The sequence below is a fragment of the Manis pentadactyla genome, unplaced genomic scaffold (assembly GCF_030020395.1).
Source record: "Manis pentadactyla isolate mManPen7 unplaced genomic scaffold, mManPen7.hap1 scaffold_331, whole genome shotgun sequence".
NCBI classification, from domain to species: Eukaryota; Metazoa; Chordata; class Mammalia; order Pholidota; family Manidae; genus Manis; species Manis pentadactyla.
The window spans coordinates 133,419-161,219 of record NW_026644717.1 but is presented as its reverse complement, the minus strand read 5'-3'; the positions used below and the strand labels follow the sequence as shown (position 1 = coordinate 161,219).

General features: G+C 52.5%; 1 protein-coding gene and 1 long non-coding RNA gene across 2 annotated transcripts; one reads left to right on the top strand and one right to left on the bottom strand.

Moving 5' to 3' along the window:
* Nucleotides 1-1,702: 1,702 nt before the first annotated feature.
* Nucleotides 1,703-8,952, top strand: LOC130682364 (uncharacterized). Its single transcript, XR_008995587.1, has 3 exons — nucleotides 1,703-3,141; nucleotides 4,900-4,984; nucleotides 8,243-8,952. It is a non-coding gene; the product is annotated as an uncharacterized LOC130682364 (long non-coding RNA).
* A 9,568-nt stretch (nucleotides 8,953-18,520) lies between these two features.
* LOC130682359 (ral-GDS-related protein-like) lies at nucleotides 18,521-26,525 on the bottom strand. Its single transcript, XM_057496736.1, has 13 exons — nucleotides 26,002-26,525; nucleotides 25,190-25,380; nucleotides 24,520-24,609; nucleotides 24,038-24,204; nucleotides 23,375-23,898; nucleotides 22,403-22,618; nucleotides 21,988-22,091; nucleotides 21,432-21,501; nucleotides 20,637-20,702; nucleotides 20,223-20,291; nucleotides 19,237-19,358; nucleotides 19,022-19,128; nucleotides 18,521-18,657 (listed from the first exon to the last, which is right to left on the bottom strand). Exons 1-12 carry the CDS (start codon nucleotides 26,134-26,136, stop codon nucleotides 19,041-19,043), a joined length of 1,842 nt encoding a protein of 613 aa, XP_057352719.1. The 5' UTR covers nucleotides 26,137-26,525; the 3' UTR covers nucleotides 18,521-18,657; nucleotides 19,022-19,040.
* Nucleotides 26,526-27,801: the final 1,276 nt, after the last annotated feature.

Sequence of the window (27,801 nt, the reverse complement as noted above, 5' to 3'; positions counted from 1 at the left end):
TCTCCCATGCTCCCGACTAGGAAGTCCCCAGTCGCCAGCCCGCCCATGGGAATCCAAAGATGAGTGACCTGCTGGGCTCTCCCTGCCCCAAGGCCTAAACGCCTCCTCCACCCATTTTGTGCACATAGGCAGTGCCCCCTCCTGGCCCAGTGAACGCTCACTTTCTCAGATCCTCCTCTGGCCCCTTGTCATGCCCCCCATTACATGAGGAAGGCGTGAGGGTATCACCCGTGATGCTTCCCGGCTGTGACCTGCGGATGACGCCTGAAGTGACTGCCCGACTCCACACGGGATGGGGTCCCAGTACTGTGTCTGCTTCCTTCACTCAGTTATGCTAAGTGACCCCAACGGGTCTGCACAAAGTGGGTGCTGCATACCTATTGTGGCTGAAGGAAGTCCTACCCGAACCTTCCCAGGTACCCCTCTGCTGTCCCCAGAGGTCCCTCGTTGTGGCCATGATGAGGACAAGGACCGGGCACAGCCCCAGGGAATCGTGAGCCTCCATTCCAAAAGGCTGCTTCCCATGTGCTTTTCCAAGTGAGCCAGGCTTCAGGCCACTGACGGGTGAGGCCAAAGGCTTTTCATCGGGTAAAGAGAAGTAAGCCCCGAAGTGGCCCAGCTTGGCCGGCCGTCCTTTCTGCACTGCCGGGCGCCAGGGGAGCCCCTCTAAGCTCCTCCCATGTTCCCCATGGGCACCCTAGCAGGCTGATCGCCAGCCACCCTGCCCGTCAGAGGAGCACGCTGAGGCTCAGACACATGTGGGGACACTCAAGACACACCGTGGGCTGTGGGCAGAGGCCCGACTGTGCCGAGGAGGGGGTGGGTGCTCACCGGGGGAGCCGCTGGCCCGTGGTGGGCTGGTCAGCGTCCTCGGGAGGGAGGGTGGCCTCGGGAGCGCTCCGGCTGGTGTTTGGAGCTGGTTCCACTCGTCCCGTGTGCTTTCTCCCCTTCCTCCTCACGCCTGTCCGGGGAGCCCTGCGCTTGGGGACCTCAGTCCCATGGACAGATGGCTCAGGTTCACGCTGAGGGGGGCAGCAGGGAGATAGTCGGTGGGAAACCCAGGAACCACCAGGAGGGAGGTTTGCAGCTCACCCGAGAGCCCCCAGCGCCCTGGGATGCAAGCAAGGAGAGGCACGGACTGCCCCCGGGAGCGAGGTTCCAGGCCCTCTGGAGTGGGTCTGTTGACCAGTCTCGTGGGGCAGTCCTGGGGTGTAGGCAGCCTGCCCCGGGCCCAGGGAGATGGAGTAGGTAAATCCATCCATGAGCTCCTCCTCACTCCCGAGTGTGGAGCTCTTCACAGCCATAGCCTGGTAGCGGGCTAGGAGGCAACCGGGGCTGCGTGGACCTCCCCACAGGGGGCAATGTGGAACCCAAACCCTGCCCCCGAGATCAGGCACACAGGGCCATCTGCCTAGACCTCCAGTCCCTGGGGGAAGGAGAGGACACCCCCCGGGCTCAGGACTAACATGTGGGTGGAAGCTCCTGGTCCCGACACTTACCGCCCCCTCCTGCCCAGCCTTCAGTACCCCCCATGCCCCACGCCCTCCGCACACACACAAGGAGCCGGGGGAAAGGTCAGCCCGGGACGGCTCACACTCGTGGCCTGGCCCTGGAGTGGCCCGCTCTGGGCTGCCCTGTGTTACCTCGGGGCTCCTCGGGACACACAGACAGAGGCGAAGGTGGTCTCTCAGCCAGCGCCCACAGCGAGCAGGAAGACTCTTCCTCTCGGCTTCCCTGACTCCCACGCCTTCAGAAGGCTCCGCACAACAAGACCGCATGTTGCTCTGTCGAGCGCCTCCGGTCAAGTGAGCAGGACTGGGGTCTGCGACCAGGAGCTGGGTTCCGTCCGGGTCACAGTTCAGGTTCTACTGGGCGTATCTTCAGTGACATCACTTCTTCAAGGGTCCATTTCCTGGGCCCCTCCCTGAATTCAGACTCGCCCACATGCCCCTCTGGGCTGCTGACTGCCCACCCTCCTGGCCCTTGCCGTGCATGAGTACACAGATCTCCACCAGAGCCCTCCCCTCGCTCTTTGGCAATGACACCAGGGTCCCAGCTCTGAGGAGACAAGAGCTGAGCTCAGGCCGCTTTTTGTCACCAGTTCCCTGTCACGCTGAAGCCACAGCAGCTGCCCAATGTCCCAACCTGCACAGGGAGGGTCATGCCAGACATTCCTCCCTAGGGACATCCCCAGGGATACATGGATGACCCCTCCAGCTCCTGGGGGCTGGTGTCACGTGTGTGCGACGCACAGACTCAGAGATGGAAGAATGCCAACCAGGCTTGGCATGGAGCGTGGAACACCACGCAAGTCAGGCCGGGGTCTGTGCCTTGTGATCTTGGGCAAGTCGGTCTCACGCTAGGCTGTTTTCAGGTGTGCACCTTGAAGGGGCAGCAATGAGAGGAGATACAGGTGTTGCCATCTACTGGCATCCACCTTCCAAAGGTCCGGGTTGCTCTCAAACTATGTGCTTTTCAGACCAAACAGTAAATGGGTCAGAGTAGCACACTGGAAATGAGGTCTATGCTGCCTCTGAAATCCGAGGTGGTCCACCGGGCTGCTGTGCCCTTTGTGTGTGGGGGGTGGAGGAGGGGTCCAGGTACAGCACCTTATTCATCACCTTAGGAGAGCTTGGCATGTCCACACGATAGACTTCTAGAAACTTCTCTAAGATGAAAGGTCCCTGAATTTTTGTTGGATTTATTTCCCACCTTCTGACACGTGACTGTGCTATCAACATGCCTAGATGAGCTGTACTTCCTGATCACTGGGTCCAGTCAGCCTAGTACCATCACTGGGATGGGCCAGTGTGACATCTTCTGGAAGGAAAAGGAGATGAAGGTTCCTTCTGACTAAATGACAGCCTAAGTCTGGAGGTCTGATATGCCTCTGAGATAGTTTTCTCTCCTTGCCGGCTGAAAGCTAACTGCCCTGCTGGTCTTTACTCATAGGAGGAGAACAGAGAGCATTTTCCTGACCAATACTTACACACTGGGTGCTTGGGGATCAAGTGATGAAGCCCCACGTGCAGCAGTAGCTGCAATTTGAGACACTCCGATCACGGTGATAATCATGCACAGTCATCTCCAAGATCCATCCATCCGTTTTCTGAGTAGGCCCCGTGAGTGACTTCAATAAGGGTATGTGGAAATCACCACCCCGACATCTTTCAAGTCCGTGGTGGTAACTCCAGTCTGTATCCTCTCCTGGAAGGCATTACTGCTTTCAATATATACTTCGGAGGGAGTTCTAGAGGCTTGTACTTGCCCTGCCACACAGCACGAACTCCTGGCCGGCACAGTCCCCCGTGGCTAGCAAGGAGGAAGCCGGGAGCTCTGCGTCCCTGAACAGCTCGACCCTGTGGCCTCTGACACTGAAGGAGCGGCACTGCGGGCACTTGGTCGGGGTGGGGGGTGCTGCTCCTGATACCAAGACCCGGTCCTCGTCCCTGAGATCAAATCACAAAACACAATGACCAGGTTTTGAGGAAAGGAAAGAATAGTTTATTGGCTTGCTAGCAAACGAGGGAGTGGCAGGCTCCTGCCTTAGAGAAGCACCGTCCTCCCGACACACAAGCGGTCAGGGCTTTTCGAGGGGAAACCGTGGGAGAGGGGCTGGGGTGCAGACACATGAAGTAGGCAGCTTGCAAGGGCCCAAGCAGACATTCCTGCACTGATTCACTAGCTTTCTGTTTTTCTTTTCTGCTCCTCCTCAGTCCCCGGGCACTGGATGCTTGGGGTTGAACAAAATCAGCTTTCCGCTTTAACTCTGACCCTCAGACGCAGAGAATCTAGAGAAGAAGAAGAAACTGCCGCCCCGCCCCACCCCCGCCCATTAGTGGACAAAGTTTCTGGGGCTGTTTGAGTTCACTTTCCAGTAAATGTTAGTGTTCAGTTTTGAACAAAGATTTGATTCCCCTTTTGTTCTATTACAAATTTATCTCTTACTGTTACATTCCCTTAAGAGCAGCCCCAAAACAGATCATGAAATGCCTTGAGGGAGAGTTTCTGACTTTATTCCCCCGAAGATAGCCACAAGTTGAAAAACACAGCTCTAAGCGTTTATTGGAATATCAGTGCTGGCTGACAAGACAGGAACTGCCATCTGCGGTTCAGATTTCCAGTGGACGTGGCCCATGTGTTCAAATTGTGCAAATGTTGCTGTTAGAATCAGCAAGGGAGTGTCTCCTTGCAACTGCCTGGAGCCGGCAGCCTTGCATTTAATACTCGCAGGCAGAATTTTCTCAAGAGCCCCTCCCCCACTTGTAGCACATGGACAAGTTGGGGAAATGAGAAGAGGGGACCCACAGAGGCCTTTATGTCCAGACCTACTGCCCCACTCCTTAGCTCGATGACATACACACCTCATTGTATCTGTTTTAATATATGTATTCAATAGTATATATTACACAGTATAATAATACCTCGTGTTATTTATCCTTGAACCTCTCATGTATGAAGGGTTCCCATGCATACAAAATTAAATTTGATATTCTGCTTATCCGTCTAATGTCAGTTTAATTATTGCACCAGTGAGAAGAACCTTGACCTTTTCTTCCCCAACAGCCTATGCACTCAGCATGACTTTGTCAAGGTACAACCATGTTGTGACTAATATCAATTCTTCATTCTTTGAAAAAAAGGAGCAGGCCCAAGATGGGGTAACTCAGGCTAAGCCCCATATCTGGGCTTAATAATAAGCCGATATTTAATAATAAAGAAAGACTTAATACCTAACCTATTGTAGTTTTGGCCTATCTCAAGACTATGATCTTGATCAGTCAATTTGGAATTGCTAGTCATCACTAGTGAGGTAATTTGCCCCGTAGACTCCCACAGAAAGGTGTCTTAAGCCTAAAAGTATCTTTTCTTTCCTAAAAAGCCTTTCCTTCCCTACAGCCCTTCAGAACATGGGATAACGCCTGTTTTTAGTGAATGGCTGAATAAAACCAATTAATCGTCAAATTCACTCAGCTGAATTTTGGTATGTAACAATTTTTATGACCCAATAATATTCCTCTGTACGGATATATCACACTTTCTTGACCTATTCATGCCTTAACAGACATTTCGGTTGTTTCCAGCTTTTGACTATGATAAATAATGTTGCTATAAAATTCATGTACAAGTTTTTTGTCCAAAGATATGCTTTCATTTTTCTTGGGCATATACCTACGAGAGGAAGTAATGGGTCATATGGTATTTCTAGGTTTACTTTTTGAGGAACTGCCAGACTGTTTTCCAAAATGGCTACACCATTTTATATTCACATCAGTGTGAATATAAAGATTTCATATTTCTCCATATATTTCTGCACTTATTATCTCACCTTTTGATTCTCGCCATCCCGGTGGTTATGAAGTAGTATCTCACTGGGGTTTTGGTTTGCGGTTCCTCGTTGACTAATGGGGTCTTTTCTTGAGCCGCTTGCATGTCTTCCTCAAAAAAAAATGTGAATCAGAACCTTTGCTGTTTTTAAATTGAGTTATTTGACTTTTTATAATTAAGTTTTAAGAGGTCTTTTGATACTTTCTATTCAAGTCCCTTATGAGATACATGATTTGCATAATTTTCTTCCATCAGTGGATTGTGTTTTACTTTAATGTTTAAAATTTTTCAGGCTAGGCTGTATTTTCGTTAAATACATGAATTTACTTCTAATCGCCTTTCACAGAGGTCACAACGATAATTTTGAAAATTATCAGCAAGAAAAAGCGTATTGTCACACACAGGGCAGCTCTAGACAATTGGTGTACAATGTTGTGCTTACAGGTAATATGGTACACTTGAACATTGTTGTGTAGGTCTCGCGCTGTGTGTTTTACTACAATAACAAAATTAATTGGTGTCAAGAGTTTTTTTTTAATGAAGCTTTCAAATTAAAAAAAAATCAAAAGGCTTTAAAAAAAAGAATAACTCATAGCCACCTCCTGAGCTGGAATAAGGCCAGTCAGCACTCCGGTATCGTCAGTAGGCAGCTGCAAATGGATCGCCTCAGTTCCATGTATTATGGGCACTGAAAGAACGGTGCCACAACTCCTCGAGCACTCTCAGCCAGCACTCAGTCCTCAGCCACAGGTAGCTGGGGCCCGGGCTTCAGATGCTGAAATCCCGTTCCTCCCAGGGGGTCAGCCCTGAGCGGGAGCTGAGGTGACAGGCTGGCACATGGTCTAGGCTGCAGTAAGTAGTCTGCAGTGGGGTCTTCACCAGGGTTAGCTGGAAGGAGCTATGGAGAGAATACTGTTGATACAAATACCACACACTCTCCTGTTCCTTACAAATCTTCACAGATTTTCTTGAATGAACAAAAGTTCATCATTCACCATTTGCCTTGTTAAAAAACAAAATTCAACTGCGTACATTTTAAAGGTCTTACTGGATTTTTTCAGTGATTCGTGAACTGAGCAGTATCCCATTTAGTAAACAGATAGGCACAGTGAAGAAGTGTGAAAAAGAAGAGGGTTTTAAAGGCAGGCTGTTGGACAAAGATGTTATTAGCCCAGAGTGGATTCAGGCGAGGTCACCCTCCTTGGGGGTCTGTAGGGGTCTAAGCAGATGGCTTACTTGGCCTGTACTGATGAGGAAATTCCAGACTGACTGGTTATGATGACACTCCCCGGAGAAGCTGTAACTACAACTAGGTTAGCTACTTAAAAAAAATCCTTTAAAATACCTTCTTAGTTATCAAAAGAGACAAACAATATATATTCCTGGCAGTACTTAATAACCACCTCGGACATAAGTGTATTTAAAGAGGGTGCAAAGGATATTTTATTTTCTTACGTCTGCCAGGCACTAGAGATTCAGGACGGCTGACTGGTAAGGATTCTCATCGTTAGCCACCCCCTGCCTATTTTTCCAGTATCTTTTTCTTCAGGCTTTGATGTCTAACAGAATTTGGCAAGGTTTTTCATTAATTTTAGTTTCCCCTTGACTGTTTAAAGGAATATATCAGTCTATCAGAATACCTCTCAAAGTTTAATCAACTCTGAGAGGAACTCGTATGAGGGACCCCCATCAAGGGTAGATTTTGTATTTAAGTTGATGTTGAAGAATCTGTACAAGGTCTTTAAAGATAATCTCTGGTTCAATATCCCAGCTGATTACAAAAGAGACGTTGATTTTTCTCAGCCAATGATTTAAATGTTTGGACTCTCAGGAGGGTATAATGGGAGTGGCTTAGGTATTATTTTACATATCTATCATGTCTTTAATTTTTTATCGGCCTTTTACAATGAAACTTTATTAACAAAGCTGTTTTGGAATCTTAAAGCCTTTGGGAAGCTTCTACATACCAATTAAGATAAGTATCCCATTCTGTGCATTTTACTTTCGAAACTTTACTTTCAGTTTCAGCACTTCCAAAAGGAATTGATTTTGTCTAATTGAATGTTCCCCATTATGGCCATTGTAAGTGTAGGCTGATTTTTAATAAGATTTTACCATTACTCTGGAACCATAGCTCTTAGATATGAAATAAGGTGTGCAGGAGGCGGTATGCTCGACTCTTTGGAATTTAAGGGTTCCTTTTTTTTTCTTTTAGCTAAGCATTTGGGTCTTTCAGAGCCAAACTAACACCTCAGAGGGATGTGCCGCTGGGTGGGAGATTGTGTGGTGTTTTACAGTGTACCTTGTTGCATGGAAATTTTCCTGAGGTTGGTGGGTGACTCAACGTCAATCTAACCTCTTCCTTGACCAACCTATCCTAACATAGGAGTCTTGGAGTCAGGTGGTGAGCACCCTAACGGCTTTTAAATGCTCGACCCGTGCCCACCAATTTTTGTGGCTTTCAGATTCCAAGAAGCCCACTACCAATAATAGCTTTTACCTCATGTGCACCTCAACATACCAGTAGTAACCAAAAAGGTATTACCGCAAAATGGCCAAGAGGAGGCCCAGTGTGCACCACCACTAATTCCCAGTTTGGAACTGGGGACTTAGGAAAGGACTGAACCAGCAGACCCCAACAAATGGATTGGAACTGAGGACTGCAAAAAAAAAAATGAATTTGTGGACTGGACTTACAAGCCAATTAGACTGTGCCCTCAACACAAAGACGAGCTCAGAACTGAAGGAAAGCACGAGAAAGAGAAAGTATTCAAAGGGTTCGTGGGAATCATGCCTCTGTTCCTCGTTTTCCCCAAAGCTGTCAGTTATCCTTTGGATAACTGTTATATCACACTCCTTTATGGTTTATGGTCATTTTTACCGGAATTCATTACACCCCTCTCTTCCACTACAGGTGTGATCCTGGGAGTAACTAACAGAAGGGCCCTGAAAGAAAACGTGATTTCCATTTTTGCTATAAAGAATAAATGAGAAATTAGTTTCATGACAAAACTGTAACTATAAAATAAGAAATAAAGTTTGAAGGAAAAATACTGAATTGTATGCACATGATAATATTGACTCATGGCATATAATAATTAAACAGAGAAAACTGCAAAACCGATCTGAAAATCCATAGTTACAATGGGATATTTTAATATATCCTTTCAGATAAAGAAAAACACAGTATTTGTTGACATTTGATGGCTTCAACAACAGTTAATAAAATACTTCTAGGAAACAACTACAGAAGTGCTCCTTTCACAAAAAAGGAATGTATCTTTTTTTTTTCTGGATAATTATTTTTTTATTGAAGGGTAGTTGACACACAGTATTACATTAGTTTCAGGTGTACAACACAGTGATTCAACATTTATATACATGATAATTCTAGGTACCAGCTATGACCATACCAAGTTGTTACAATATTTTGACTATATTCCTTATGCTATACAAGGAATGTATTTTTAATCGCATACAATCAAACATAATTAAAAATATATTGAGGGATTACATTCAGCTGCAAGAGGAAACAGTCTTCGTGAGAGTTAGACGGTGTTTACCCTCACATGGAAGGAGTGAGTCAGAGCCACTGGTTCTGTGTACAATGTAGTAAAGAAACAAACTCATGTTGTACCTTTTGACTGCATCATTGTAGTTGTCATGGTGAATCACAAAAACATATTCACTAGCACTATTAACAACATAAAGTGTTTCCTATACAAATCAGACCGTATACAGATAAAATCTAGAGAAAAGGGGAATCAGAGAACACTCCTAAACACAAAAGTCTCACTTTGTTTCCTAGTGAACACAGGAGGCCTTACAGAAAATTACAAATTCTCCTGGATCTTCGATGTGGATCTCGTTATCATTAGTAACCTACACCTCTAAGAAAATAGGTATCGAACAGTTGGTGGTTAGGCAAGGGCAAAGAACCTGGAGGAGAGGCTGCAAGGTGGTCTTCTTAAAGCTTCTATATTTCTTCTCTCTCCCTGTATGGTGGAGCCAGTATCTGACTAATGCTTTCTTCACTTTAACCTTCAAAATCTCATGCAAGTGAGGCTATTGATGAACTCTAACACAGAACCGTAAAGGGGATGTCTTCTGGCAAATCTAGATCCTCACATTACCCACAGAGAAGATATCTCCTACTTTGTCATGTCACAAGGCTCTCAAGTCAAGTCTATTTACCAAATACCAAATACCAAATACTAGTCAGAAAGAAGGACCCAAATATGAAAATAGTAATTCATATTGAACTATTATCATAAACTATAGTACATAAAAATTTATTCCAACTGTTCATTAGCATGGAAAGCAGAAAAGGACTCTTACCCATCATCCTCCCAAAAAGGAACTTTATCAGTAATAAAGATAGAATGTATAATGGACCAGAAATATCCAGAAATTGTCATGAAGGTCATTGGAAAATCCCAACAAATACCACACTATCATCTTTCAGTGGCCCCTCAACACAGAACAAATGAAACATTATTTTAAAAAAATTAAACCTAATTGCATAATAGAAATACTTCTCTTACAGATCCAACAGGTTTCAAAGTGGAAACAAAATATTAACTCCTTTAGTGAATAATTACTAATTATTATTATTATGTACTATTGTTTAAAGATGACTCGCAGGATGTCCACTTCGGAAAATAATTTACATTCTGCATTCCACTGGTATACAGAGGCTTAATAAACATAATATATTTAAAACTTTAATAAAACCTTTTCAAGTTGATAGTTTCCTGGAATATTTACGTGGTTTCTCATGCTACATACATTTACATTTCTTTTTGGTGTGAGTTTTCACATTCAAGGATGTGGGCCAACTGAAGTCTTTCCTACACTTCATATTCAAGAAATTTTACACAATGAGTCCTTTCAAGCCTTCAGAAGGAACTGGGATGATAGTAGACTTTCCCAGTCTTCACATTTAAATGATATTTCTTGTGTGTGCACTCTCACGTGTCTTCGCATGGTTGCGTGAGCAATGAAGGCTTTACCACAATGTTCACATTCATAGGATTTCTCTCCTGTGTGAATGCTTTCGTGTTTTTGAAGATAACTGGAACATTTGGATATTTTACTACAACTTTTATATTAATAGAATTTCTCTCCAGTGGGATTTCTTTCATGTGTTAGAAAACTCTGGTAACATCTGAAGACTTTTCCACATTCCAACACACTCATGGGGTTTCCCTCCAGTATGAGTTCTTTCATGCATTTCTAAGGAACTGTGACATCTGTAGGCTTTTTCACCTTGCTTACATTGAGTCCTTACATGGGGCTTGCCAACTTTGATAATACCTGAAGGCTTTTCTACATTGTTTACATTCATAGGGTTTCTCTCCAGTGTGAGTCATCTCCTGGTATCGAACAGATTGGGAATATCTAAAAGCTTTCCCACATTCCTTGCATTCATATGGTTTCTCTCCAGTATGACTTCTTTCATGTGTTTGTAGGGAATATTTGTAGGCTTTTCCACATAGTTCACATTCATAGGGATTTTCTCCACTGTGACTCCTTCCATGTACTCGAAATGCACTGGGAGAAGTGAATGCTTCCTCACACTGCTTACATTTATAAGGTCCATGTCCAGTGTGACTGATCCCGTGGACTCGAAGGCTTGAGAGAACACTAAACGCTTTCCCACATTCCTCACACTGATAAGGTTTTTCCCCTGTACGAGTTCTTTGATGTTTTCTAAGAGAACTGACACAAATGAAAGCTTTGGTACACAGCTTACATTCATATGGTTTCTCTCCCGTGTGAGTCCTTTCATGTGTTTGTAAGGTTTGAGGATATCGAAAGAGTTTTCCACGCTGTTTACACTGATAGGGTTTCTCTCCAGTGTGAGCTGTTTCATGTGTTTGCAATGAAGCAGAACAACTAAAGCCCTTCCCACATTCCTTACCCCTGTACGGAACATCTCCCGTGTGTGTTATCATCTGTCTTCGAAAGGTCGTGGGCCACATGAAGGCTTTGTCTCATTCCTGACATTCGTGGGGCTTTTCTCCAGTGTGAATCCTTTCATGTGTATGAAAGGATGTGTGAGAATGGCAAGCTCTTCCACATTCCTTCACTTGTACTTTTTCTCTCCGTTGTGAGTGCTCTTACGGTTTTCAAAAAATTTGAAGTAACTGAAGGCTTTACCACATTCCTTACATTTATATGGCTTCTCTCCATATTTCTGATACTTACATGGTTTGTGTCCAGTGTGACATTTCATGTGTCTATTAAGGGACGAGTGACACTTGAAGACTTTTCCACATATGCTGCATTCACATGGTTTGGGTTTAGCAGTTTTGCTGTTCAGATTGAGATTTGAAATAAGGTTAAAGATTTCTCCATATTGACTGCTCTTTTTACTTCTGCACAGTCTCTCTACCTTACGATTTCTGTACAAAATGAGAAGCACATTAATAATGTTTATTAATGAATTCTTAATTATCAGTGAAATATCTGAATTATATTTTTATGATTTGTAGCAGATATGTAGGTTATCTGCCTTTCCTGAATTGTTTCAAATTGAACGTAAGGCATGCTCTCAAGATGACTTCACCCTAATAATATTCATATACAGTGCTTATTAATACAGTCTCCCAAGTATCCTGTTTTGCAAACACTAAACATCTATGTCACATTTAAAGTATTTAACATTTTCAAAAAATAACTAAATTTGAAGCAAGGGTTATTTGAACTGTTTCCTTGTTTTGAAATTTCATAACACCAGGATTCTCACATGATACACTATTGTGTAGTATGAATGTGACTTATGATAGTTTTCTCCCTGCTTGTTGTGTTGATCTTCAATTTTGTGAAGTGCCCATGTTTTCCCTAAAAGGCAGAGGAAAAATGAAAATATTAGAGATCTTAGAAAAATTATTAATTCTAGGTTCATGATGAGCCGTGACCAGCCTTGTTTATTTGCCAACATCTTTCCCTTCCACAATTCTACATCTAGGAACAATACTGATGAGAAAAAGAAACACTTGTCCGATAATTGATGAAGTGAAGAAAACTCATCACCCATACCTACTGAGGCCAGGTTCCTTAAGGTTTCCTGCATCACATCCCTGTAGAGTTTCTTCTGTGAAGGATGCAGTAAAGCGCACTCCTCTTGGGTGAAGTTCACAGCCACATCCTCAATGGCCACTGAGTCCTAAAATAACCAAAATATGTGTACCACAGGTCTGTTCAGTTTCCTGGACCCAATTAGAATGTTTGTGTGGGGGGAGGGAGTTTTTCCAAACACAACCTGCAGCAGTTCTCCCAAGCCAGAAGGGTGTCCAAGAATTCAACTCAATCCCAACATTATCTTTCCTGGAGACAGCATCAAATTCCCCAGGTTAAGGGATCAGTCCTGCATGATTGCCCTCCATTCCATCCACCTCCCCCCAACATTCCAAAATCCAGTCACGAGTCCCAGGCTATTACCTGACCTTCTAACCAGCCTGTAGCTTCTGGCTACAGATTAGTTCCAATGACTTTACCCTTAAGTTCAGTTAATTTGCTAGAACAGCTCACAGAACTCAGGAAGACACTTGGCATATGAACGCATGGAAATCACTGACATAATTTTAATGTAATCATGTTGCCTCTTATTTCTCTTTAATGGCAGTGCCCAGAGCCAACTGGAAAATGATAGAAATCCAATACAAATGAAACAAGCACTATAATTTCAAGACCACCATTATCTTGTAAGAAAAACTCTTTCATCTTCCTTATTGTACACTATTAACTGCATTCCATGAGGCAGAGGGTCAAAGCTACATAAGGTTTTAATGAGTAAAAACGTAGTGAAAAACTGGACTTGTTTCTCTTCTATCCCTAACACCAAACACCAGAGTCCAGGAGACCTGCAAGGAGTCCAGCTTTAATAGGGTCCAGCCAGCCATGTTGTCCCTAACGTGTTCCAGATCTTTATACGTAGTCAGCGGCAGCTGGAGGGATGAAAATACTCTCATGGGGAATTCCTTTATATTTGAATAATATTTATCACAGACTCAGTCTTTCCTTTCTCTATGTCATTTGATAGGGCTAGAAAATGTATTGGAACTTGGAGCTCAGACATGAGACAGAAGGCATGTTTTATGTATAGTTCCTGAAGGGGCATGAAGGAAACATCTTCTGAGTTGTGAGGGATGTGACAGACCAAAGAAATGACTCAGATGAGTCCAGCTTGGCAAACAAATGAGTTTTATTAAGTGGTTATTTACAGAACAGTGGATGGCATTCAAGGGCAGCTGCTCTACTAAAGCCACCACTTCCTCACCTGTTAGACTAGCTTTTTATCACAGAATGAATGGGTAAGGCGGCTGTTTGGTAGAAAGACAGACATAAGCAGCCAGGGAATGGGAAGATAAGGTTCAAGGAAAAACTGCCCAGTTAGGGGGTCCCACTTGAAGACAACAAAGGCTTTGCAGGGAGATAACATCTGTGACTATCAGGACCAAACCCAACTGGTCCCAACCAGGTCTGAACACAGGTACAATCGAACAAAACTAAGAACTGCCCAAACCACACCTTATCATCATTTCATTAAAATAAAATTGCAAATTTGCTCCCTGCCCCTGCGTGGGAAAAGACATGCACACCAAGAGGAATGGGTGTGTAACTAGAACTGTCAATCAAATGACCTCATCATGTCAAAGAAGCACCTCCCAGCCAGGACCTGATAAACAGACCCTCCCTTAAAAGTCTGGGACCTTCTTCTACCTTGAATCTGGCCCTCTCCTTCCTTGGAATATATTCAAATGAAACTTTTGCTCTGCTTTGCTACTACTGTGTCTCAGGCATGCCTTTCAATTCTTTGATTCAGCGGGGAGTAGAACCGAGGAGAACAAACTCAATCTTCAACATATTTGGTGTCGCAGAGGGGCCATCAGGAGAGAACTTGGGGGCCAACAAAGGTGAGGCGCAGATCCTCACCCCCCTCGACTCTGCAGAGGCCTGAATCTTCACCATCTCTGAGCAAAGTCTCCTCCTCCCATATCTGTGTCGCTGCCCAGGCTCAGCTTGAGACAGGGACCCTGGGCTTAGACACAATAGGGTGAGGGCCTCTGGAGAAAGCAAGGCAGGGTAATTACAGTCAGAGCAGTGTGACTACATGCGAGGAAAGCCCCTATCAGAACTCTGTGTTAAGCATTATGCACAGTGAGATCAGTTAATATTCCCTGAGTGAAGGAAAGTAGTCTGTGTTTTTATTGTGCTAATTGTTTGTAATCATGTGTAAGATTTACTTTAGCATGCTAAAAGGCACAGCATATTTTTCTAACTTTACCTATATGCGGTTTTTCCTCCGCCATCCCCGTATCAAGTAATTTGCGGACTGGACAGTTCACTTAGCAAGCTAGCCCAGCCATAAACAGCACAGTAAAGACAGGAAAGATTCTATCGTAAAGCTAAGATTGCATTTCAAAACCCAGGAAGTGAAGAGGTAAGATTTTCAATGCACTGCCGATGGGTTTCAACCCTGGGCAAGTTCACTATGGATTCAATGTGACCAAAGAAATGACAGTAAAACGTTCTGGGGGTGAAAGGGTTATACCCAACTTTATTTCCACAGTGGCAGGTCAATCACTACCACCCCAGCCAGTCAGAGCGAGTCTGCATGCAGCAAGTGGGTCTCTGCCTCTGGGCCTCCATGCCTACACAGCCATCCCACACAGCCATCCTCTGGGGCTCTGACCTCAGCGCTGCCACCACTCCAGCCTCTGCTCTGCTCTCCTGCAGCCTCGCCGTCGCCGCCGTGTCACCGTGTCACCCAGAGCACTGGGTGGAGCTCTTTCTATAGAGTCAATAGCAACATATTGCCCACATGAGTGGTGAGCCAGCCGACTAGGCCCAGGAGAGAATCCTGGCCACAGGAACTTTCATTTTATCCACACTTAACACAGTCTTTAGCGAACATACAATAACTCAGCCCACCTTGGAGGCAGGGAGGGCAGTCTTAACTGATATGCTCCCCAACCAGGAAGCTGCTCTCCTGGTGGGAATCCATCAGAGCAGGGCGTTTCTTGTGTTAAGCTAATTTTCCATAATGACCGGGAGGGCTGATAAGAAACTTCGTGTCTCATCTTGAGACCACTTCACAGGTCCACACCCCTAGCCCTTTGTCACATTCCTGAAAAATCCTTCCAAGGGGGAGCCCCCACCCTTTCAGTGCGCCTCCCTCTCTGAGGTAGCCCACACTCCCCTCTCTCTGAGTGTGCACTTTCTCTCTGTAAATAAAACTTTTACTGAACTTCACTGCTGTGTCTCTGCCCCTCAGTTCTTTGCTGCGGCGGGGACAAGAACCCAGGAGAATACATAACGCCCTCCTAACAGGAGTCCCAGACCAGGGGAGGGATGGGGGAAGGAGAAGGCTGGGAGGGCAGGGGGAGAGGGGTGCGAGCATGGGATCAGAGAGCTTGGGCAGTGCAGAAGGGAAGCCTGGAGGAGGAACTAGGAGGGAATGGCAGCTGGGGAGGGAAGCCACGGAGCCTCAGTGCTGGTGAGGCAGGGACCGTGGGTGCAGAACAGAGCAGGGTGAGGGCCTCCGGAATAAAACCCCTACTGAAACTCCATATTAAACAATAAAGCAAAGTCAGTCACATTAATTCTGTAAAGTAATATAAGCATTCTTGTGTGAGCTTAATCAAAACTAAAAATCCAGGAGTAACTTGGCCTGAAATGTTTGAATATCCGCCACATAAGAACAGACCGCAGCATAGCCCATGTCTTCATTGTGTCAATTAAATGAGGTTATTGTAAAATGTACCGTAGCCTGATAAAAGGCCCGGCTTATTTTCTTTAACTTCACCCAGATGCTGCTTTTCTTCCTCTAGCCCTAATCAAATGATATGCAATGTAGGCGAGTAATAATGGCAAGTAAGCAAAATAATCTGGAAGTCTGATAAGAAACTTAGTGTCTCTTCAAAGATAAGCATTAGGGGACCCTTTTGCAGGTCTGCATCCCTGGCCCTTTGTCTCTCACCTGCCTATAAATCCCCTAGACTGTGCATCACCCCGGGGCTATCTTATCCCCTCCGGGCAGGGGCAAGCCAGGAGCTCTGTCCTCTGCTTTATCTCTAAATAAAAGCCTCGCACATGCTCTCCTACCTTGAGTGTTTGCAAAGTTCATTCTCTGAGCCTGTGAACATGAACTCCATCATCAGCTTCTCTGAAGAGCCTGAAGACGGGGAGCCCCCAGGGCCCGTGCCTGGGTGCAGAGGAGCGCACCAGGGGCCAGAGGGCCCTGCCACCTCCCCAGCACACGCCGGGTGGGGCAGGTGCGCTGCAGCCCACAGCCATGTGAGCCTGGTGGCCCAGCACCAGCAGCCCAGGCCGTGTTGTACTTGGGGCCCCTGCACACACTGGGGGAGGACGGACCGCTGACCCAGTGACCACCCACCAGGCCCAGGGCTGCTGCTTTGTTTCTGGGCCCAGAAGCTCTTCTGTGTGAGGTTGAGGCGGGTGGGCCGTGCAGGATGACAGGTCTGACTTGTGCCACAGCCCTGCCAGGGGCCCGCCTGCCCTCCTCCTGCCCAAACCTAACTCCCTTTGTGGCCGGGGAGCCTGAGGTCATCCCTTGGGACCACCGTGTAGGCAGATGGCTCTGAGGGTGCTGTGGGAAGGTCCAGGGGAAGGAGGGCGGGGTGGCGTGGGTGTCCCGATTTTACCTCCTGTCACCTGGTCACCTGAGGCTGTGAGGAGGGCCCACGTCCGCTTCCCCAGTCCCAGTCTGGGGCTCCCCCTGCAGCATAAGGCCTGGAGACCCTCTCCATCCTGGAGCCTCTCTCCATCCTGGAGCTCCCCAAGGGGGTGTTTGTGCTGATCCTGGAGCTCCCCTCCAGGCCAGGCCTCCCCTCCTGGGAGGGTGAGCACATCCTGAGAGTCCTGGGGGAGCGTATGGGGAGAATCACAGCCAAGTGCCTCCGCTCAGCCTCCCCAGTCTTTTGTCGCAGACATCAGGCCGCTCAGCCAGGACCCAGGAGCGGGACACCAGGGGCCTCACACCAGCCTGGCCTGGGGATGGGCGGCTGAGGGGCACCATGGGGAAAGACTGGGAACCCGGGAGCTTTGGGGGGTGCTCTGAGGTGTGAAGCGTGGAGAAAGTGGGCTCAGACAAAGCCCCCCCAGTGGAAGGCGTGCACCTCTTGGAGGTGCTTTGAGAGACCAAGTTCAAAGTTTTTCGCAAAGGAATTTTCTGGAATGTGTGGAGCAGCTGTGTCTCATTAAATGGGACGGTGCTAGACTGGCGCCCTGCAGCCGTGGGATCTACTTGGGTACATCTGCAGTGGTGTTCAAGACGTGAAGAGACACCCTGGGGCTTCTAATCAACAAGTTTCGGTGTCTGATCATAATCTATAGGTGACAGGAAAGAAGGTTCAGTTTCTGTTTGAACAGGCCTCCACAGTGTTGCCGAGGTGTGCCCCCCTGGGGCTTGGAGCACCCTGCTCTTCCTGAGCACCTTATGGGGGGAGGACAGAGGATGGAGGACAACCTGGCGGAGGTCAGGGCCACCCTGCATCAGAGAGTTTGAGGGCTGGGGTGGGGTGGGCTGGGGCGCACGGAGTCCGCAGGAGGGGCAGAGCTTTGAGAAGAAAGAGCAGTGTGGTGGCAATCCGTTCAGCATTTATTACATTCTGCACAGAGATGACCCCAACCCCCGGGAACCATAAACCTCAGAGACAACACCCAGACCACACTGTGCCTGGGGAGGCTATTTCTCAGGGATGACGGGAGGAAGTTGCACCGGGGGCTCCCCTGTAAGCAAGCCCCGGGACCCTGCGACAGTCGGCCACCCCTGCATCCTCGGATGCCTCCGCTGGGCACCAGGAGGCCGTGGTCCCACGCGGCACTGCGCCGTGTCTATGTCCGTCCCGGGAAAGGCCGGGCCTGGTGAGGACAGCCCCCACCTATTCCTGGAACCCTGTGGCTACGACTCGGTGGCTGACGGCGCCCAGGCAGGAGTTGGTGTCACGGCGGGAGGCCACCTGCACGAAGGGGAACATCCTCCACACGGTGGGGCGGCTCGCCTCTGTCCAACGGGCCACGAGCAGAGGGGACGACACCGCACGAAGGTGGCCAGGTGCGCCGCAGCTACATACGGGTCCTTGAGGATACAGCGGCAGCCGGGGGAGCTGCCCGAGTCTGCCGACGGAGGAGGTGCCAGAGCAGCCGCCCCAGCAGAGGCGCAGGATGAGCAGCGGGAGGAAGAGGAGCAGCAAGCAGACTGGGGTCCTGGGGCGCCAGGGGCCGCCTGCCCGGAGGGGAAGCAGCTCTCCTCCACATGCAGCCAGGACACCAGCAGGGCCGCGGGCCCGATGACAGCAGCTACAGGGCCACGCGGGTGATCAGAAGAGACCGGTCATCCCAGGTTCCCCCCATTATCCTGCTTCCACCCCGTCCCCACTGCCCTCTGGGCCCCGGGCCCTGCACGGAGGGTCCTGTCAATCACCAGCACCCGGGGGGTCCCTGTCACGGGAAGGCTCCTGAGCGTCACCTACTCAGAGAGGAGGAGGCTGGGTCCCAGAGGGGAAGGGAACCACCCTTCAGCCTGACAGGCCTGGTCGGCAGTGGAGCTGGGACCCCAGCCGCCCCGGTCTTTAGGACGCCCCCACGCCCAGCATGGCCCGAAGCTTCCCTGAGGCTGGGGAACAGCCCGCCCCCTGCCGATCGCCCCAGCCCAGAAACTCACCTGGCCCTGGCCCGTAAGTTTAAATCTTGAGGGACCTGAAGAACTTTAACAGTCCTTTTCTGCCTGCCCTCTGACCTGGGGGCTCCAGGTGGTAGGACAGGCCGTAGCTGCAGGACAGAGGGCCACCTGTGAGCCCCTGGAGCCACATGGCAGGGGGCCCTTCCCCCAGAGCCTGCCGGCAGCTACAGCCCACACCCCACTCCTGGCAGCCTCACCTCTGCTCCTCACGCAGGAGCTTCAGTCTCTGGAAAAAGGACAGGAAGTGCTCCTTGGGCTCCAGGTCATACTGCCTGGCCAGGAACCTGTATATGACGATCTCCTCTAGGAAGTCAGTGACCTGGGGCAGAGGAAGGACAGGATGCAGACAAGGAGGGGGTTGAGGAGTGGGGCACTGCGATGGTCCTGGATCTTTGCTCACGGAAACCCGCCTTGCTTCCAATGCCATCCAGCCCTGCCTGTTCCCACTGTTGGGTCTCCAGCTCCTCCTCCAGGAAGGCGGCCTTGATGCCACCCCATCCCCCACCTAACAAAGCCTTTAGTGTCCTGAGCCCTGCATGTCTTAACTCTCTCAACACGCGTTACACCCAGGGGATGGCCCGGACAAGGTCCTGCCCGGGGGGTCTTGACTACATCCCTCACCTTTCATGGCTGGGCACTCAACTCTCTCTATTTTATACCATCACCCTGGAAGGCAGCAAGGCGGCCAAAGTACATCGGAAACAGCCCTCTGAGCCCAGAAGGAGGCCGGAACGTCCCCACCCTTTCTCAAGGTGGAGGACCGCCAGGGCCCTCCAAGGGGCAGGCCTGCCCAGAAACAGCACCCGGGCCTGGCCCGGGCTCGGGGCTACCGAGAAGCGGGGACTGCACTGGGGAGCTGAGGCCTCAGGCGGGAAGGCACTGCCAGCCCCCCGATGTGCTTCCTGCCCTGAAGGAGCAGCATCCCTCCCCCAGGGCAGGGCCTGACGGGGAGACCAGTCCTGCCCACATGCTGCCCCCTGGAGCCCTCAGCCCCACCTGCCCTGGGGCCAGGACCGGGCTTAGGTGGGTCCTTCTGGCAGTCCTCTCCAAGAAGCCCAGGTCCTGGGGTGGAGGGGGGACTCAGGAGGGGGGTGGCTGGTGCTGAGAGGTCCGGGCTCACTGGGGGCTCTCTCCTCCCTAAAGCTCACCATCCTGCCCCCCTGAGCCCTGATGGATCACTCACGTCCACATGATGTTCCTGTTGTTTCTCTAAGGCTTCGTACAGGATCAGTCCGAGCGGCGGGATCATGCCCTGTGCCACCGGGGTGGGGAGGTGATGAGTCCCCACCTGCCGCAGGGGTGCCCACAGAGCCTCCCCTGAACCCCACACCCGCAGCCCCCAGCTCCCTTGGACCACCCACCCTGTGCGGCCTCCCTCCTTCCCTTCCACCTGCTCTCCCCTCCTGGTCCCTCCCAGGGTTGGCTTTTGGCCAGTCCCAGGTCCTGTGGTCCCTGCTCCTGTCCTCCAACTTCCCCCTGTACCCAGCTGCTCTCGCCCTCCTCCTGGTCACCCCAGAGCTGGCAGTTCAGAGCTTGTGGGACCAGGAGCAGGTGCAGGGTCACCCCACCGCCCCGACCCTGGCCACGCCACGCTCACCTGCGTCTTCATATCCTGGGATGCCCTGGGGGACGGCGGCCATCGCCTCAACATGGCCCTCGCCTCCTGCAAGGTGCACGACGCTCAGGTGCTCATGCTCCCCTCCCACGTGGCCTCCCACAGCCAGACCGTGGTGGATGGATGGCTCGCCCGAGCCCCCTGGCACCTACGCTGTCCCCACCTCCAGCAGGCTCTCAGCCTAGAGCGACCCCAGCTCCAACACACACAAACTCATGGGGGTCCTTGGGCCACGGCCGCCGCCCTGAGAGGGTCAGGGGAGGTCCCTCTGCCTCCCAGGGTGCCCTGAGCCCTCACTGTCACCCGGCTATCAGCACGGCTCCCCTCCCATGACCAGGGGGGGTGCACAAAGCTGAAGCGCGTCTTGGGCTCCCTGGACCCTGCTCACCAGGGAGGCCCACACCCCAGGGTGACGGCAACCCTCCATGTGCACATGAGGAGCCCGAGGCCACAGAGGGTCCGTGACAGGCTCAGAGGACCCAGGGGACAAGCCGACGTTGCTCAGCCACGGGCCCCAACCCTGCTGCCGACGCCACGCCATCCCCAGCCCTGACCGGGGGTCTGTCCCCTGGGTCCTCACTGGATGCCAGGCCCACAGTCAAGTGGAGCCAGGGAGGGAGACAGACGAGGCCCTCATAGGCCTGGGGGACCCTACTTTCCCCATCAGCTTCCCCGTCTCACCCCGCACTCCTCGAGTCTTCCCCAAAGCTTTGCCACAGCGCGGCAGAGGACTTGCCCCAAGGACCCCTCCCTTCCAGACCTCCAGCCCCCATTTACCTTGAGGAGCTGCTTCCCTTTAAGCCCCTTGTTCCTCTTTTTAAGTTTTTTGTAGATCCAGGAGCTCTTCCTATGGGGAGGGGAGAGGAGGAGGGACGCATGTGGCCAGCAGGCGGAGAGTCCCGGGGCCGACCCCTTTTCCTGGAGATCCTAGAAGGCCCACTAGCCCGCAGGAGGCTTTCCACCATGGCCCTGAGCTCCGGGGAATCCGTGGCCTGTGGAGGGGCCTTCATGTTTCCCCCCGGGGCCTCCATTCCCAGTTCTCCCAGGGGCGAATCTGCTTTGGGCAAGGTCGCTGTCCTTGGGGCAGAGACCTCCTGCTGCAGAGCACAAGCTCAAGATCTCCAATGGGCTTCAACCCACACCTAACATTGCAGGAAACTGATTCCTGCAGGGGTACCCGTGGCCTAACCCACAGGGGCCCCCAAGAGCCCGCCATCCCCGCCCCTAGGCTCTGCCGCCTCCCAGGAAGTCCCAGCCCACTGAGGGACACTGCAAGGTGTAGGGGTGTCCCTGTCCACTCAGGTGCCCTGGTCCCAGGGACAGGGCTACCCACCAGGAAACATGTGCCCAGGTGCTCTCCAGGCGACGTACAGGAGGGCGCTGCAGGGCGAAGATGATGGCACGGAAGGACTCGAAATTTCTGAGAGCCAGACACTCCTGGGAGGGAAGACAGAGCTGAGAGCGTGGCCTGCTTCTCTGCTTCTGTCCCCCCATGAACTCCTGTCCTTAAGGAGACAGACACCCAGGGAGCCCAGCACACCTGGTACCTGGTGAGCAGCCCTCCTGGGTGGAGGACTGTGGCTCAACCCAAGGAAGGGGCCGGGGATGGCTGTCCCTCCCCCGGGGCCTGCGAGTCCAGGTCCGCACGCCCCTGGCAGGAGGCCCCAGGGACCGTGCAGGGTAGACCGCAGGCACCCATCCTGAGAGCTGGCCAAGGAGGGGACCCCGGGGGCCGTCCCATGACAGACCTTGGCCACCTGGATCCAGAATTCCACCACTCGGGCCCTGTCCTGGGCCATCCTGCTCGGGGCCCTCAGGCAGGAGGAGATGACCCAATGAAACGTGGTACCAAACTGCCTGATGACGTTAAGGATGTTGGGGGCCAGGAGCACAATGGCTTCCCTCAGTGGTTGTCTCTCTACGTAGACCTTGCATTCACCACATTCAACCCTACTGTACAGCTCCTGGGGATGATAAGAGGTGTCATCCAGCTGTGCCCCTGGTGCCCCTGTTCCCAGGCAGGGTCACTGGTCAGAGCTGGGGCCCAGGCAGCTGGGGACGTGCTGTGAGCCTTGTGGCCGTCCGGACTCCAGACCCCGTCCACTGAGGCGCCCAGGACCGGATGCACAGGGCCCCACAGTGATGGGGCACAGAGGGGCTTTGCTCACAGGGACCCTCACTCACGTCCTCCCTGAGGCACAAGGCAGCTCACGCCTGCCCAGCCTGGGGCATCTGCCTCCCATGCTGCCACCCCGTGGATCCCGCTCCCCACTCAGGTGCAGTCTCCCCTGAAACAACTCCACCCAGGGCCTTTGTTGGTGTCTGTGTCTCCCACGCAGTCAGGTCCATGGCAGGGGCCTCTGAAGTGCGGAGGCCATAGGAGCCTGCCAGGCCAATGGCCCGAGTACCTAAGGCCCTGGCAGCACCTCCCTGAGCACCCCTCCCCTGCCCTGCCCCTCCCTGCCCGGCCAGGCCCTGCCCACCTTCCCTCCGCTCCTCCTCCTTGGTCTGCAAGGATCCCTAAGGGCCAGCCCTACTGTCCCCGTGTGGTCAGTGAGGGCTTGGGGGTGAGGAGAGTCTCTCAGGGCACATGGTGAGTCCGTGGGGAAGCTGGGACGTGGGCCCACATCACAGGAGTCCACGTCAGGGGCGGGCAGGTCTGGGGCAGCCCGTGACACAGGGAAGGCCCACCCCCGACCCCGAGAGCCCGCTCCGCTCACCGCACACATCAGGGTCAGCTGCTCGGCCACCAGGCGTGGGGCAAACGCCAGGATGGTCCGCACCCTCTCCCTCGGCAAATCCCGGGTGCTCACGGCACAGGGGCTGGTGGGCTCCAGGACCACCTCTGGCTCTGCCAGGCCCTGTGCCATTCCTGCAGGTGACACGGGCCCCGCACCCGAGGACTCACGGGGCTCCAGCTCGGGGCCTGAGACCAGTCCTGGGATGTCCCAGGGGCTCGCAGCACAGGGGCCGGTGGGCTCTGGACCTGGACCTGGCTCTGCCACACCTGGTGCCATTCCAGCAAGTGCCCTGGGCCCCAGGCCCGAGGGCTCATGGGGCTCCAGCTCAGGGCCTGGCCCCTGGGCTGAGGCCACTGCTGGGACATCCTCCGGCTCTGCAGGGGCGGAAGCAGGTGACACCGGCCGTCGCTCCAGCACAGGGGTCTCAGGGAGCTCCTGGACCGGCTCAGGCGACGAAACCGGCCCTCCCCGTGTCTCTGGAGCCAGCTGCGTCTGCCGTGGTTCTGGAGCAGGACACAGAGAAAGGGTCACCGTGGGCCTGATTCCCCGCGCCTTAGGATCACAGGAGAGCCCTCACTGCCTTGAAGGGAACCCCAGTCTGGGAAGCCCACCCTACATGGTCCTCTGGCCGCAGCCCCTCACCTTCCAGCTCTGCCACCGTGGGCCCCAGGTGCTCCTCCTGGACCAAGTGGTGGAGGACTTGGCCCTCCAGGGTGGATGAAAGCTGGCTGGCATCGATGGCGCAGGGCACATGCTCGGGCTCCCAGGCAGGGCGCCTAGCCTGTCCCATCCTGCAGCTGGGGTAAGGCCTGGGGGTGGCCGAGTGAGAAGCCTGGTCTTTCCAGCCACACTGCCCTCCGGGTCCACCCTTGTGTGGGCCTGGCCGCTGTGCACTCCCCTGCCTGTCCAGGCCCCTGCCCCTCCCCCTTCCTGACCCTGCGTGTCTGTCCTGGGACCCCATCCTCTCCCATGCTCCCGACTAGGAAGTCCCCAGTCGCCAGCCCGCCCATGCGAATCCAAAGATGAGTGACCTGCTGGGCTCTCCCTGCCCCAAGGCCTAAACGCCTCCTCCACCCATTTTGTGCACATAGGCAGTGCCCCCTCCTGGCCCAGTGAACGCTCACTTTCTCAGATCCTCCTCTGGCCCCTTGTCATGCCCCCCATTACATGAGGAGGCCGTGAGGGTATCACCCGTGATGCTTCCCGGCTGTGACCTGCGGATGACGCCTGAAGTGACTGCCCGACTCCACACGGGATGGGGTCCCAGTACTGTGTCTGCTTCCTTCACTCAGTTATGCTAAGTGACCCCAACGGGTCTGCACAAAGTGGGTGCTGCATACCTATTGTGGCTGAAGGAAGTCCTACCCGAACCTTCCCAGGTACCCCTCTGCTGTCCCCAGAGGTCCCTCGTTGTGGCCATGATGAGGACAAGGACCGGGCACAGCCCCAGGGAATCGTGAGCCTCCATTCCAAAAGGCTGCTTCCCATGTGCTTTTCCAAGTGAGCCAGGCTTCAGGCCACTGACGGGTGAGGCCAAAGGCTTTTCATCGGGTAAAGAGAAGTAAGCCCCGAAGTGGCCCAGCTTGGCCGGCCGTCCTTTCTGCACTGCCGGGCGCCAGGGGAGCCCCTCTAAGCTCCTCCCATGTTCCCCATGGGCACCCTAGCAGGCTGATCGCCAGCCACCCTGCCCGTCAGAGGAGCACGCTGAGGCTCAGACACATGTGGGGACACTCAAGACACACCGTGGGCTGTGGGCAGAGGCCCGACTGTGCCGAGGAGGGGGTGGGTGCTCACCGGGGGAGCCGCTGGCCCGTGGTGGGCTGGTCAGCGTCCTCGGGAGGGAGGGTGGCCTCGGGAGCGCTCCGGCTGGTGTTTGGAGCTGGTTCCACTCGTCCCGTGTGCTTTCTCCCCTTCCTCCTCACGCCTGTCCGGGGAGCCCTGCGCTTGGGGACCTCAGTCCCATGGACAGATGGCTCAGGTTCACGCTGAGGGGGGCAGCAGGGAGATAGTCGGTGGGAAACCCAGGAACCACCAGGAGGGAGGTTTGCAGCTCACCCGAGAGCCCCCAGCGCCCTGGGATGCAAGCAAGGAGAGGCACGGACTGCCCCCGGGAGCGAGGTTCCAGGCCCTCTGGAGTGGGTCTGTTGACCAGTCTCGTGGGGCAGTCCTGGGGTGTAGGCAGCCTGCCCCGGGTCCAGGGAGATGGAGTAGGTAAATCCATCCATGAGCTCCTCCTCACTCCCCAGTGTGGAGCTCTTCACAGCCGTAGCCTGGTAGCGGGCTAGGAGGCAACCGGGGCTGCGTGGACCTCCCCACAGGGGGCAATGTGGAACCCAAACCCTGCCCCCGAGATCAGGCACACAGGGCCATCTGCCTAGACCTCCAGTCCCTGGGGGAAGGAGAGGACACCCCCCAGGCTCAGGACTAACATGTGGGTGGAAGCTCCTGGTCCCGACACTCACCGCCCCCTCCTGCCCAGCCTTCAGTCCCCCCCATGCCCCACGCCCTCCGCACACACACAAGGAGCCGGGGGAAAGGTCAGCCCGGGACGGCTCACACTCGTGGCCTGGCCCTGGAGTGGCCCGCTCTGGGCTGCCCTGTGTTACCTCGGGGCTCCTCGGGACACACAGACAGAGGCGAAGGTGGTCTCTCAGCCAACGCCCACAGCGAGCAGGAAGACTCTTCCTCTCGGCTTCCCTGACTCCCACGCCTTCAGAAGGCTCCGCACAACAAGACCGCATGTTGCTCTGTCGAGCGCCTCCGGTCAAGTGAGCAGGACTGGGGTCTGCGACCAGGAGCTGGGTTCCGTCCGGGTCACAGTTCAGGTTCTACTGGGCGTATCTTCAGTGACATCACTTCTTCAAGGGTCCATTTCCTGGGCCCCTCCCTGAATTCAGACTCGCCCCCATGCCCCTCTGGGCTGCTGACTGCCCACCCTCCTGGCCCTTGCCGTGCATGAGTACACAGATCTCCACCAGAGCCCTCCCCTCGCTCTTTGGCAATGACACCAGGGTCCCAGCTCTGAGGAGACAAGAGCTGAGCTCAGGCCGCTTTTTGTCACCAGTTCCCTGTCACGCTGAAGCCACAGCAGCTGCCCAATGTCCCAACCTGCACAGGGAGGGTCATGCCAGACATTCCTCCCTAGGGACACCCCCAGGGATACATGGATGACCCCTCCAGCTCCTGGGGGCTGGTGTCACGTGTGTGCGACGCACAGACTCAGAGATGGAAGAATGCCAACCAGGCTTGGCATGGAGCGTGGAACACCACGCAAGTCAGGCCGGGGTCTGTGCCTTGTGATCTTGGGCAAGTCGGTCTCACGCTAGGCTGTTTTCAGGTGTGCACCTTGAAGGGGCAGCAATGAGAGGAGATACAGGTGTTGCCATCTACTGGCATCCACCTTCCAAAGGTCCGGGTTGCTCTCAAACTATGTGCTTTTCAGACCAAACAGTAAATGGGTCAGAGTAGCACACTGGAAATGAGGTCTATGCTGCCTCTGAAATCCGAGGTGGTCCACCCGGCTGCTGTGCCCTTTGTGTGTGGGGGGTGGAGGAGGGGTCCAGGTACAGCACCTTATTCATCACCTTAGGAGAGCTTGGCATGTCCACACGATAGACTTCTAGAAACTTCTCTAAGATGAAAGGTCCCTGAATTTTTGTTGGATTTATTTCCCACCTTCTGACACGTGACTGTGCTATCAACATGCCTAGATGAGCTGTACTTCCTGATCACTGGGTCCAGTCAGCCTAGTACCATCACTGGGATGGGCCAGTGTGACATCTTCTGGAAGGAAAAGGAGATGAAGGTTCCTTCTGACTAAATGACAGCCTAAGTCTGGAGGTCTGATATGCCTCTGAGATAGTTTTCTCTCCTTGCCGGCTGAAAGCTAACTGCCCTGCTGGTCTTTACTCATAGGAGGAGAACAGAGAGCATTTTCCTGACCAATACTTACACACTGGGTGCTTGGGGATCAAGTGATGAAGCCCCACGTGCAGCAGTAGCTGCAATTTGAGACACTCCGATCACGGTGATAATCATGCACAGTCATCTCCAAGATCCATCCATCCGTTTTCTGAGTAGGCCCCGTGAGTGACTTCAATAAGGGTATGTGGAAATCACCACCCCGACATCTTTCAAGTCCGTGGTGGTAACTCCAGTCTGTATCCTCTCCTGGAAGGCATTACTGCTTTCAATATATACTTCGGAGGGAGTTCTAGAGGCTTGTACTTGCCCTGCCACACAGCACGAACTCCTGCCCGGCACAGTCCCCCGTGGCTAGCAAGGAGGAAGCCGGGAGCTCTGCGTCCCTGAACAGCTCGACCCTGTGGCCTCTGACACTGAAGGAGCGGCACTGCGGGCACTTGGTCGGGGTGGGGGGTGCTGCTCCTGATACCAAGACCCGGTCC

Excerpts from the sequence above, each read along its gene's own strand:
- LOC130682359 (XM_057496736.1), bottom strand. The coding sequence starts at position 26,136 with ATGCGGTCTTGTTGTGCGGAGCCTTCTGAAGGCGTGGGAGTCAGGGAA. Across the intron at positions 25,381-26,001 it reads GTGTCCCGAGGAGCCCCGAG|CGTGAACCTGAGCCATCTGT; the intron begins GTAACACAGGGC and ends TGCCCCCCTCAG. Across the intron at positions 20,292-20,636 it reads CCCAGGATATGAAGACGCAG|GGCATGATCCCGCCGCTCGG; the intron begins GTGAGCGTGGCG and ends CCGGTGGCACAG.